The sequence below is a fragment of the Scomber japonicus genome, chromosome 3, assembly GCF_027409825.1.
Source record: "Scomber japonicus isolate fScoJap1 chromosome 3, fScoJap1.pri, whole genome shotgun sequence".
Classification (NCBI taxonomy): Eukaryota; Metazoa; Chordata; class Actinopteri; order Scombriformes; family Scombridae; genus Scomber; species Scomber japonicus.
Window position 1 is genome coordinate 15,936,610 of NC_070580.1, and position 13,326 is coordinate 15,949,935.

The 13,326-nt window shown below is 43.9% G+C and overlaps 1 protein-coding gene across 1 annotated transcript; it reads left to right on the top strand.

Moving 5' to 3' along the window:
- Nucleotides 1-2,417: 2,417 nt before the first annotated feature.
- On the top strand, nucleotides 2,418-13,171 carry dyrk3 (dual specificity tyrosine phosphorylation regulated kinase 3). Its single transcript, XM_053316185.1, has 6 exons — nucleotides 2,418-3,214; nucleotides 5,396-5,505; nucleotides 9,143-9,348; nucleotides 9,480-9,774; nucleotides 9,864-10,280; nucleotides 10,869-13,171. The coding sequence occupies exons 1-6, from the start codon at nucleotides 3,172-3,174 to the stop codon at nucleotides 11,598-11,600; spliced, it is 1,803 nt and encodes a 600-aa protein (XP_053172160.1). The 5' UTR covers nucleotides 2,418-3,171; the 3' UTR covers nucleotides 11,601-13,171.
- Nucleotides 13,172-13,326: the final 155 nt, after the last annotated feature.

Genomic DNA, 13,326 nt, shown 5'->3' on the forward strand with positions numbered 1-13,326 from the left:
TATGAAACCCCGCTCGGGGTCATGTCGCTGAGACCTCTTCTGCATTTCAGGTTGTCTCATATTTCATAGTTTCTTTATGTCACAACTTCCTGTGTGTAGGTCTTCAATTTGTGTAGAAACACTCTTCATGTAGGTCATTTATTTCTCACACAGAAACGTTCTCACAAAATCTTGACATGTATTCTTGAAGAAAAGCCCTGATAAATGTTTCTGTTAAGAGCGCATACACTACTTTTATTTCTCCATGTTGGTCTGCCCAGCAGAAGTTCCAACAATCAATAAATTCATAAACATGTTGCAGACAATGAAATCAGGATTTTAGAGTTAGATTAATTCACAGATTAATTTATTATTCACTTATTAAGAGAGATAGATGTGTGCATTCTGCTTAGTGCTGAGCTTTTATGTCTCATTTTCTTTCAGCTGGTATTAATTTCAAATCACCAGCAGGTGGCATTACCTCATCCAAACAGCAAGTACATTCATTGAATGTACTGTATTAATGTGAAATGTTCTGATATGGCTGACATTGGAAAGCATTTCAGTTCAGTGGTGATGCTTCCATTCAAACAACAATACTGTCCCTGATATTGTGTTTAGGTTAAAGGGCATTCAAAATAAATTGTTAGCCCAATTAACCCACAGGTGTCAGTGTCTGTCTCAGGGTCTGAGACCAAATACAGCCAGATACCCAACCCCCAAAAGGACCTATAGCAAGCTTTGCACCTGGTCCCATCTCTTGCTATGGTTGTAAATTCACTGTCTGTGATTAGAGTGACGTGTGGTCTTCACACTTACACCTTGAGCCCCTTTTGAGAGGAAAGTCCAATAAGCAGATCAGTTTATAAGTAGTGTCACCCTACTCCCTCTATACACCACCATCTAAGAATAAGCAGCATGGCCAAGCTAGCCTTAAGGCCTGAAACTGTGTCATTATGCTTATTTATGGAAGCAAATATAGACAGACCCCTCTTCTCACCTCTGAGAAAGAGCTAAGATTAGCATCACCCTCTGGCCAGCATGTATCACTGTCTGAATTTAGCCCGCTCCTCTTCTCATGCCGGCCCGATCTCACTCTGTCTGTCCTCTGCCCTGCTCCTAACTATATCTAGCCCTGTATAGATCTCCATACCCTCTCCAGTTTCAATCCACGGTTCAGCTTTCCTGAGAGGGTATGCAAAGTGAATGTGTAAAAGCACTGTGTGGGCCTGAAGAGAAGTCATGCTTTGCCCTAGGGCTGCAACTAACGATTACTTTCATTATCAGTTATTCATTTCTTTTCTTGATAAGCCTGATTGGTTAATTGTTTGATCCAAATGTGTCAGAAAATAGCGAAAAATGCATAGTTATAATCTCCCAAAGATCAAGTGGACATCTTAAAGGATAGGGTCAATGAACCTATCCTTTTGTTTTCCTTGTTTTCCTTGCTGTGATTGTTCCTCCTGCTCGCACTGACCATTAAGAGATTGATTCTTAATGCACTTTCAATGTGAGTGACAAAATCTGCAGTTCTCCTTGTAAAAGTTTATTCAAAGCCAATATGAACTCATCAGCCATCCAAGACAGGTGGAGCCTTATCTTATCTTCAAATCAACTTTTAAATAAATGTTTGCTCCAAATGACGACTGTGTATTTTGTCCTATCACTTGTCCTGAAAGCACTTTTTGGAGAGAGTCTTCTATAGGCCAGTATGAACACGATTACAGAGTACTAACAGTCCAAAAGATTTCAATTTACATAAAGAAGACCAGCAAATGACAAGTCAGAGCCAGTGAAAATTACCAAAATAATTAATTAATGATCAAAATAGTTACAACTACTCAATTAACTATAATAAACACACTCAGAACAGGCTACACTCTTTGTAACCTGTTTCCAGTCCACAAAAACAGACTCACGTGTATACAGTCATTCCCTTTGTATATTTCTGAAGATTGTTGTGTTTGTGTGAAGGAACACTATGAGCCTGGAGTCAAATTCCTTGTATGTGTAAACATATTTCAACTCTTATTCTGAACTGACTGATTCATTAACATATGTTTCAGCTCCCCCTCAGCCTCTATAAATTTTGTAACAAAACAAAAAATTCAAATAATAAAATAATAATAATTGGCACACATAGGCTACAGTTCGTTTTTTTAACAGAGCAAATGTAAAGTAAATACTTCTTACTGACTCTGGTGCAGTGCAAGGCTCTGCTCCAGTTGGACGCTACGGGGCGCCCTTCTGCTTTGTCCCTGATGCACCCTTAAGCACCGCCCTGCTGCTTTCCTCTGTTTGCCTGCTGCACCCTAAGCACCGCCCTCCTCCAGCCCTCTGTTTGCCCGCTGCTGGCCAAGCACCGCCCTGTTGCACGCGAAGCACCGCCCTCCTCCCTCCTTCTGTTTGCCTGCTGACTCCGTGCTCCGTGAAGACGCCCTTAGCAACAACACACAGCAGCAGCGTCGAATAAGATACTCCTACCGCAGAGAGGACGGATTAAACACCGCCGCTTAATTGCACCGACTACAGGTGAAGGCTTTTATACGAAAGGGATGCCTCGGTTGTTTTTGCAGTTCAACATGGGGCGCGACTTCAGCTAGCGAGCAGCCCCAAGCTGTCCCAAAAAGGAGGGCAAATCCGGGGGGTTCACCGAGTGGTAGCATCGCTGTTCGCTAACCGGGAATAAGCACGGGAATGGTACTCTGGATCGACTCACTGTACCGACAGAGAGAGGCGAGGGGCACACGGGTCACACCACCTAGCTGTAATATCTGGACTCAAACTATTTTTAAGAGAGGGAGCATCTCTCCGGCGGACGAGTGTTTTGTGGCTGTGCGAGCTAGCTGACTGGCTAGCTGAGGGAAATCGACCCCCATCCGCCCGCCTGCAGCCAAGGCTAATGTTAGCCAGCACACTGAAGACACAACTGTGTGGTTTTAATAAAATAAAGGAGAAATTACAGTCAAAGTCTAGAAGAAAGCTAGCTGACCCCAAAAGGAGGAAAATAACCAGCTAGCTTGTTAGAAACCCCAACTCCGGGGTACTTTAGAAAACACTAACAACAAAGTTTTAAATGCTATTAGCTACGCTGGCTACGTGACTATACTTTGAATCTTTGTTTCACTTGTTTTTTTTAACTTTTGGATTTTTTCCCACTTCGGATGCTGGCATCACATTTTAATTGCAATCATGATGATAATAAGCAGAAAACCAGAGGGCCCAATAGCAACAGGTAAGATTTACACGTTGCTTTTGTTCACTAAATGTTGTTTGTTGTATGTTTGCTTACTTGTGCTTGGCGTAAAGTTGTCTTGAGTCAACGTTTAAGTGAATCAAATACATGGCTGTCTAGCACGTCGTGGCTTTAGTTTCATCCTCGGATCAACTCGTGGCACTTACAGAAATACCTCGTGTCGAAAAAATGACTTATGGCACATTTCTTTCTCTGCTGCAAGCTTGTCACGTCGTGTCAGTCCACAGGCAGAACAGATGTGACCGATGTCACCACGCAGCGTCTTTTCTCACAAGTTGTAAACATGTTTTCTTTTGCTTTGATACTCTGTTTTCATCACGGGACTTCTGTCTGTGAATGTGTTGGAAGACGGCCCAGGAAGCGATGCGTGTTATTTTACGTCTTCCCAGTAAGCAATAATTGTCTTATCAATAAGTGTGATAACGTTTTGGTTTTATGTCTGTCTCACGTGTGTTGTTGTCGGTATTTTTGGAATTCACCGTTGATAAGCAGCGTGTTATTGTTTTATATGTATATTGGCACTGAGTTCATCTTTGTTTGTTTTTGTGTTTTGTTTTTTTGTGTGCATTTTTGTTTTACTTAAGTGTATATTTAGAAAATGTCAGCCTTTTTTTCACAGTGCTCCCAAGCATTTGTCACGTGTACATTATGGTGTACATTGGACATATTGTTTTATAAGGAAACACTTTTCTCAGAATACCAGGAAGAGGAAGGGGAAAAAAACGGTGACCCCACTGACACGTTTAATGGCACATGAGTATGACAAGTATATTTGTTTGCTTGAACCTTGTTCTCTACCCTTTGCTATACAAAGGCAGAAGGGGGGAGGGGGGTGTGACAGTGTGGAGAGCTGAGCACCAGGTGGACATAGTAGGCTGGATGTTTGGTTACTTAGAAGTTTGGGCTCTGTTTCATGTTTTCTTTTCCGGTACAGCTTGGACAACAAAGTCAGTTTTTGTACAGAAAGTGCTGAGCCCCCACTGAGTTATTAGGAGTTTGCAGAAGGCTAATGGGGTCTGTGCTTGCCTAATATTGTGTGTGGAGTCCTAATGCCTCTGTTTGCTGTGCTGTGCAGGTCTAATGCGTCTGTATCTAGGCAGCAGTCTAATCTGTTCCGGAGCCGATCTGCTCACCAGGGACGTGGCTCTGACGCACCTGCAACATGCTTACGACACTCTCCAGGGGTTGTCAGAGAGAACATCGAACCCGCCGCACATTTGGGCTTTTGCTAATTATCTAACCAGACACAATAACACTGTAAATGGCTTATAGGCTGCTCAACATCATTTGAAGTTACCACAGATTAATACTGGCAGCTTACTTCTGTTGCAGAAGAAACTTGAGTGCTAAACGACTGTCGCAATAAACAGCTGGTTAATGGGGTTCTTCGTCATTAGAGTAACTGGCCTCCTCCTACTGCCCCAATTGCCACTCTCATCCATCTACTGTCTGTATCGTCTCACATCAGGTGTTTGGCTCGATGCCACTGAGGTGAGCGTGCACGCACAACACTATTGAATGACGAGCACCCGCATCCCTCCATAAGAGCTCTATTTCTGAGCACACCTGGTGTGAGCAGTACATGACTCGGCCTGAATGGACAGATGGGCAGACGGAAAGATGCTGTCGTCACAGAGGCATCTGTTACCCCCATTAGGCCAATAATACCACTTGCAGCGCTAGCGATCTGGGACCCTAAGCCCTATCTAAGCTGGTCAGGTCGGAGCCCTGGACTTGGATACAATGTATTGGACACAATAGATACAATGGATGAATCTGCTAATAATGGGCTTTTCACAGTAAATGTGGGTTAGGATGTTGTGGCAGACAATATGCATCCCTACTGGTTTACAGAGAGCAGTGTGTTGTAGGCTGTCCTACTGAGGTTAGCTCCAGGGGTTTGTTGGGCCACACCACATCATTTGTTTTAGTCTCAAGGCACTTATTGGGCTTGATAGCTTGATTGATGAAATAATCAATGGGACTTTGCCTGGTCGGAACAAACAAGGGACTGTCCGCCTCTGTGGAGAAGATTAGATTGCATTCTGCAGACTTTTGGACGTCATTCTCTGCCTTTATCCCCAATTGCTTCTTGTGTTGCAGATTTGGTTGATTCCACATTATAGCGCTGATTTGTTTGTTTCATCTTTGTCCCCTCAGCACGCCATGGTGACGGCCTGTATGACTCGTACATGAGGACGGATCACATCCTTAAAGACGAGGCAGATACAAACAGTCCTTCTGGGCTGCCCCCCATGCCCAAACACACAGTAAGTATACACACAAACACACACATCCAGTAAAGTCCTATTTCCTGTGCTGAAACACGCTCTGTCTCCAGACATCCTGTTCCTCAGAGAAATATTCCCCACTCAGCCCTGTTCCTATTCATCCCGTTTACACCCCCCTCCCTCCTTTCCTCAGTTGGCTGTCGTCAGCAGGACAGTTAGCTTATCTTTTATCTTATCTCCAACCTGTGTAATTCAGTCAAGTTTTTATACCGTTCAGTATAAATACCAAAACATGATGTGGGTAACATTGCCTGAGGATACACAAGAATGTGTCTTGCACTGGGCAGTTCTTCATGACTGTGTCAGATTAGCTAAAGTAGCCATTTTGTCTCTGCAGCTAAAGTAAATACAGAAAGCCAGCAGCAATTCACAGCCTCAATAACAATGTATGTCACTGTTCAAAGGCTGTAAATTTGCCACTGTATATTGATGCACTGTATGATTTCAATTAGATCAATTCATCAATCAACAGAAAATTAGTTGCCAACAATTAATGTTAATATTATCTATAATAAATCAATAGTTTTAATTAATTTTTTCAACTAAATTAAAATCCAAAATTACCAGGTTCCAACTTCTTAAATGTGAATAGTTTCTGGTCTTCTATAAAACGTAATATCTTTGGGTTGTGGACTGATGGTTGTGACAAAACAAGACATATTAAGTTGCATCTTGGGCTTTGGGAAACGACTGGAAACATTTTTCATCATTTTCTGAGATTTAATAGACAAAAGAACTAACCGATCAATCAAGAAAATAATTATTAGTTGCAGCCCTAGTCTCAACTTGCTTGATACACCACTGTCCCCGTATACGTGGACAAACAAACCAGACCAGTTTAGATCTGAAGTTTGTATGCAATCATGCTTTAATTAAATAGTTTATCGGCTTTAGTTGACTGACCCATAAACATCATTTTAGGCTTTTTATTTTTTAATCCTTAGATATAGTTGCTGTTGTTTTAGTTTCTGATCTTTAGACTTTTGGTCAGCTTTGAAATGAAGAGTAGTTGTCTATTTGAACATGTTCATTAGTCAACCACCCGAAAGAAAAAAAGAAAAAAGATCAGTACTGTAAATAAATGTTAGTTGCAGCCCTCGGGGTACCTTTCTGCCGTGGTTGGCTCTGTGAATAGTCCCTTTGGCAGAAAATAAACACACAAACACAGACAATGATACCCACCAGCCCCCAACACCAGCACAGGAAAATAATGGCTGGTTTGATAGATTGTAAAAATTTATTGGGCTTGAAAATGTGACCCACAAACAAAATCACCCATCAACATTCTCCCCTCCTCCCCTTCTTCTGTCTCATGTAATCCTCCATCAGTGGGCTTGCAGAGAGGTTAGGCCTAGTTTTCTATTCTAGTGCCGTTCTCCTTCCTTTGTATTTGCTGTCACGCTCGCTGCAGAGGTAACATCATCAGCTGAATGTGACTGACAGTAGCTCGCCCCAGTTCAGAGTGTTGCACAGTGTTCAGAGTCGCCTCGTGCTCTCTCAAATGAATTGTAGTAGCTCTTAGTTCTGGGTCGAGATGCAACTCCAATGAGCGAGCTAGAGGACAGACGTCAATTTCATTATCCCTGGGACCCGAGTTATGTGTGTGTGACAAAGGTCTTTGTGTATACTATAAGCGTTGCAACTGTGTGTTTTTGTGTGCCTGAGAGAAGGAGCAAAGCGCACTTAGGTGTTTCTCTAACAGCAAAGAGATTAGCTCGTCTCCATCTGTTGCACCGTGCAGATTTGCACACGCAGGACTCTCAACCCTCAGTATCACCAGTGTTAAAGAAGATTCACGCTCGTCTCATCTCTTTTTCAAATGTTGTTTTTCCCCCTTTAAATTATGCCCCCTGCCCAGTCAGTCAATAATCCATTACAGTTGGTGCTCCACATGTAGAAAGCTTTGATTTTTTTTTTTTTTCTTCATGCCAGCGTTTGTGTCTGTGTGTGGGTGAAGGGGCTCAATCAATGACATTCACTGTGTTTGTAGTATAGCTTTGGGACAACAGCTGCATGAGACCCTGGGTCAGCAGTAGGGCTGTTGTAATAAGTTAAGACTCTTTAGTTACATGTATGGAAACCCATCCTACATTCCATTTCTAATTTTGGACTTGAACGTACAACACAAACACACAACAAGCTGAATCCTCTTTCAGTGGAAACTGTCTATGTATGTTTCCTCGTTGTCTTTATTAGCCATGCATAGAGCCTGAAGCCACAGGACAGCATAGCAAACTCTCTGTGCAGTAATGGGGGGGGGGGCTTTCGGGCCAGAAATCTCCCCTCTGTTAGATGGATAAAACCACAATCATTAAAATACTAAGAAGTGTTTGTATGAAAGGAGGACAGCTCAAAAGTTAATGTGCCTCTTCAGCATGTCTGTATATAGAAATCCCAAGTTAGAGTTTATGTCAAGTGTGTCTTATTAACAGCCACACTGCTTCTACAATTTAAGAGTATAATCTAACTTTAATGACTGTCATTTCCCCTGCGCTCCATAATCTTGTGGAGGTTTCTTTCCGCTGGTAAGAGAGGCAGAGGAGAACGAGACACAGAGAGCGAGGAGGAATGTATTCCTGGGGTCGCTGAAACAGAGTTTGCTGGCAGGCACAAGCAAGCGTCTAGAGTGTTCCTCTAACTCTTCTAACCTATCAGGTCGTCCCAAGCAAAGGTGGATGGGCACTTTTTAAAAGCTTGTGAATTGGGCACAAATGTTCAAGAAATATCAAAAGTTGCAGTCATTTATTAATTAATTGTTTTCTGCTTTTTAATTACATGTGAAATTTGTACTAATCTTGAGTTCTGGAGTATGTTTTAGTGACAATGCCAAGCCACTATTGGCAGTCATCTTTAGCCCTAACCAGTGTTTCAATCCTTTTTAAAGACGTTAATCGCTTGAATTTACAAATCAAGAAAAGATTATTGACAAAGCTTGGCTTATACAGTTTCACCTGATCCTTCACTGGTAGCAAGCAAACTAGCAAGGGGGTGTGGATAGTTATGTTTTGTGGGGTGGGGTGGGGGGGGGGTCATTCCTTTCAGTTCCCTACCAGACTGGCTCTAGATCCAGTTGTGCTGGTTCTCCCACTGCTAGCTGCATCTCTGCTACTGGCGCACCGCCCATGACTCTGAAGTCAGCTTCTGATATTCAGGCCTGATTGCAGACCTGTGATTGTGGGCTCAATCATGACTAGAGTCGTGGTGTTTTTGCTCCGGCCACATCCAAATCACTACCACTGGGGCACCTGGCAGTGTGTAGAGGATATGTAAATAGATATATTGAAGACCTTTCATCTCTATCCCTTAGATTCTACATGAAATATTGACAAATTCATGTGTCCAGTGGCCTCCTTTTGCAGTCTTTTGCGGGCTGCAGGCTGTAGGGAACCCCCGTTGTGCAGTTACATCATTAGTCTGTAGATATTGTCTGTAGCACATCACACTCACAGAAAAGAAGAGGTATTCTATTCACTCTATTGAATACATTCATTCAACACAAAAAGCATGTCTTCTTCACAGTTAAGTACAATAGACATTGATTGCATAAACAATGGAGTGTTTGCTAACTGGATTTTCTAATGCTTTTCTGTGTATGTGTCTCTTCTTCCCCTAATAGGTTGTCAGTAACAAGAGCGTAATGAGGGATCAGGTAACTGTGCGAGGTGGCCAGCTGAAGGTCAAGTACCTGTATGAAGACTCCACCAACAATCGAAAGATAAATGCCATAACTACAGCAACCACTCAGAACAGTGGGACCACTGGTCAGACACCCAGTAGACCTGCCCCAATCTCCAGCTTGTCCAAGGAGCACAGTGTAGACAGGTGAGAAAGATGCAAGCATGAAGATGCCAAAAGAGCTTAACACCTGTGTTAAGTGGGCAAAATTTATATATGAAAGCAATATCATTTCAGTTGCTCATCACCCTGTTTTCTGTCATCTTTGTTTGCCACAGCACTGAATCCAGTAAGGGCTCCAGTGAATCCAGTGGCTCACATGGTGTTGGGAATAGTGGGAAGTCGTGTGGCCCTCTCACTCCTGACCAGGCTCTGAGACTGTATCGATCTCAACTGACCACCCTGGAGCAAACAGAGATCCACTCCTACCCAGACGTCTACTTTGTGGGACCCAATGCCAAGAAGAGACCAGCAGTTGCTGGAGGCAACAACAATTGTGGCTATGATGATGAGCAGGGCGGCTACATCCACGTGCCACATGACCACCTGGCTTACCGCTATGAGTTTCTCAAGGTGTGTTCAAAAGCAAAGTTATAACCACGTGCCTTTGAAACTATGACCATATCAGATTTTTAGCTAACCCTATCTCCCTCTCTCTTTAGATTATTGGTAAAGGTAGCTTCGGTCAGGTGGCCAAGGTATACGACCACAAACTGCAGCAGCACCTGGCTCTGAAAATGGTTCGCAATGAGAAGCGCTTCCACCGTCAGGCACAGGAGGAGATCCGCATCCTGGAGCACCTGCGCAAGCAGGATCGCAACGGCACCATGAATGTTGTGCACATGCTAGAAAATTTCACCTTCCGCAACCATATCTGCATGACCTTTGAGCTGCTGAGCATGAACCTGTATGAGCTTATAAAGCGCAACAAGTTTCAGGGTTTCAGCCTGCCTCTGGTCAGGAAGTTTGCTCACTCCATTCTGCAGTGCCTGGAGGCCCTGAGCAGGCACAGAATCATCCACTGTGACCTCAAGCCTGAAAACATCCTGCTCAAACAGCAGGGACGCAGCGGCATCAAGGTAGGACACCTGAGACACTCATTTGGCGCTTTTCCACTATACAGTTCTAGCACTACTCGACTTGTCTTGGTTTAGTACCAGGAATAACCTTTTCCATTACTATAGTACCTACTCAACGTGGACATGGTTGTCATAGTACGGCTGCGTGAAACTACTGTGACTTCGTTTTGTATGCACATAAACACTATGTGTACTTGCTGCTGTATGTGGCTTTTTGTCACACACAAAGCAAGACAATTGAGTCGCATGGCTTTAACGCTGTTGCCAGTATTTAAAAATACCGGGTTTGATTCTTGTGTGGGACGGCTCATGACTCTTCCAGTGACGACTCTCTGACAAATCAGTGGCCGGCAGTCTGTTGACGTCACAGCTCGGCTCGCTTGGAATCTCGCCAGAGCAGGTCCAAAAAAAGTACCAGGTACCAGGTGCTATCCCTAATGGAAACACAAAAAACGACTCGCGCCAAGTAGTGCTGAGACTGTATCGTGGAAAAAAGCCAATTGATGCAGCCTGTGAAATTACAAGCATCGTCTTGTATCTGATATTCATGTTTACTCACACAGTTCTTTCTTCTCCCATATCTGCCAGGTGATTGACTTTGGCTCCAGCTGCTTTGAACACCAGCGGGTGTACACCTACATCCAGTCCCGTTTCTATCGAGCTCCAGAGGTCATCCTTGGCTCACGCTACGGCCTTCCTATAGATATGTGGAGCTTTGGCTGCATACTGGCTGAACTGCTCACTGGCTACCCCCTGTTCCCCGGAGAGGATGAGGGTGACCAGCTGGCCTGTGTCATGGAGCTGCTGGGCATGCCTCCACAGAAGGTTCTAGAGCAAGCCAAAAGGGCAAAGAACTTCATCAACTCCAAGGGCCACCCGCGCTACTGTGGAGCCAACACCCTGCCCACGGGTGCCACTGTGCTGACGGGGTCTCGCTCCCGCCGTGGCAAGATGAGAGGCCCTCCAAGTAGCAAGGAGTGGAGTGCTGCACTCAAGGGCTGTGAGGACCCCACCTTTACTGACTTCATAAAGAAGTGTTTAGACTGGGACCCCTCGTCTCGTTTAACCCCCAGCCAGGCCCTCAGGCACCCTTGGCTGTATCGCCGGCTGCCCAAACCCCTACCTGGGAGCGAGAAGAGCCAAGGGGCTACAGTGAAACGGCTCCCCGAGCACCACAGCACCTCTTTCCCCTCTATCTTGGCCAAAGGAGGGCCTGGCTTAAGCACCACAGCAGCCAACAACAAACTGCGGAGCAACATGATGGGAGATTCAGGGGAGGCCATACCACTTCGCACAGTCCTACCCAAACTTGTCTCTTAGAGAGAGAAAGAGAGAGAGAGAGAGAGTCCCTTTAATCTCCTCTCTTCCTCCACTTCTTCCTCCTCTGCACTCCTCAGGAGGAGTCAGAGTGCAGGAGAAAGTGGACCTAGGTTTTAAAACTTGTTTGGTTGTTCTTTTATTTGTTTTCTACTGAGAGGTGTCGACACCCCAGTTCCTGGTTTTTAATATTAGCCGAACAGAAAGAGAGAGACAATAAAAGAAAAACTCTATAAAGTTTTTATACAGAGGATTTCCTTGAGCGGCTGTGGAATTTCTGTTTGCAGCCATTGATAAGGTTTGATTTAGATAATGCTTTAAAAAAAAAAAACCTTGTGTGAGTGGACAGCTTCGTAAATGAGCAAATGTTTTTAACCCGTGTGTGTTCTCACGTGAGTGTTTTGTTTTAGTAAAAGACACTCAAGCACACCTGCACTGTCACTTGTCTTTCTTAACACTCAGAGGACACCACCCTTTCTGGGGAAGTGTTTTTACGAGTGAAACTTGAAAAGGGCTACAGAGATTACTCTTATCAGGTTAGCAAGTAAAGATTTGTTCAGCCAACATCGTTTAATAGAGGGAAAAAAAAGAATCATGCTCTAGTGTTTGGGCCCTGCACACACTGACACAGTTGACAAAAATGCCTTCAAACAGGTACTGAGGGATTGGCATTATGCAGCGAATAATTAGGAGAACATGTGTTTAGCAATAAGTGTTCACCTCCTCATTTTTTTTCTAATACTGTTCTTCTTTTCTACCTTTCTTGATCCCTGGTGCTTGCATGTCAGCTCAATATGTGACATTAGTATGTGTGTGTGCTTTAGCTTTGTGGTGCTACTGTGGGAGACATCAAGAGGATATAGGACAGCCCCCTTCTCCAAACTCCCTGCCTGAGTGAAAAGAGGGGGGTGGGAAGGACAGTAGCTCCACTTAACTCTGTCACCAAGGTGTCATGGCCACACTCGATACGGTACTTCACAAAATGGTTTGTGTGAGACTATATATAATTGGCAATTGACTGCTGCAATTTTTTGCAGTGGTGCATTAATCTTAATGTGGAAGAGTAGTGCAAGGTGAGAGAGATCATGGGATAATATGAAAGGCTGTATGTTCAGTATGAGCAGAGATCTTTTTTTTTCTCTGGGGGAGGTTTAGAGGAGTCTACAGGATGGGCCAGTGAAAAGAAAAGGTTTTTAAGGTACTGAAGAAAGAAGAAGAAGTGTTTCTCAGGGAGACATACTTGATACATCCCTTACTCTTATATACGCTCTGTTCCTCTTGCAGTCCTGTGTCCTGACTATGGATGAACATGCATGCAGTTGTGTCCATTAAGAGCGAGAGAATGCATACACGAGTGCATCTGTGAAGGGGGTCTGCATGCTCCACAATCTGACCTAGATTCTCCCCCCTCCCCACACACACACACACCACCCCTTTCTCGTTTTCTCACTCTAGTCTCATGTAGGGAAGGGAATCTCTTTAACTCACACATACACTATATATTCAATTATGGTGCTGTCCGGACGCAAGCGCACACACACACACACACACACACACACACAAATAAATAAACACGTCAGGTGCATGTTGTAATGGACCACACCACTCAAAGAGTTATTTCTCTTGTCCCTTGTTTTCTAAGCAAAACTGTCAGGGATTTCTACTCTGTCTCCTTTTTTTTTTTTTTTTTTTTTTTTATAGAAGTGGTTTCTATTGCTATTCACTCCAG

Coding starts and splice junctions, on each gene's coding strand:
- dyrk3 (XM_053316185.1), top strand. CDS start 3,172: ATGATGATAATAAGCAGAAAACCAGAGGGCCCAATAGCAACAG. Junction 5,506..9,142: donor CCCCCATGCCCAAACACACA/GTAAGTATACAC, acceptor TTCCCCTAATAG/GTTGTCAGTAACAAGAGCGT. Junction 10,281..10,868: donor AGGGACGCAGCGGCATCAAG/GTAGGACACCTG, acceptor CATATCTGCCAG/GTGATTGACTTTGGCTCCAG.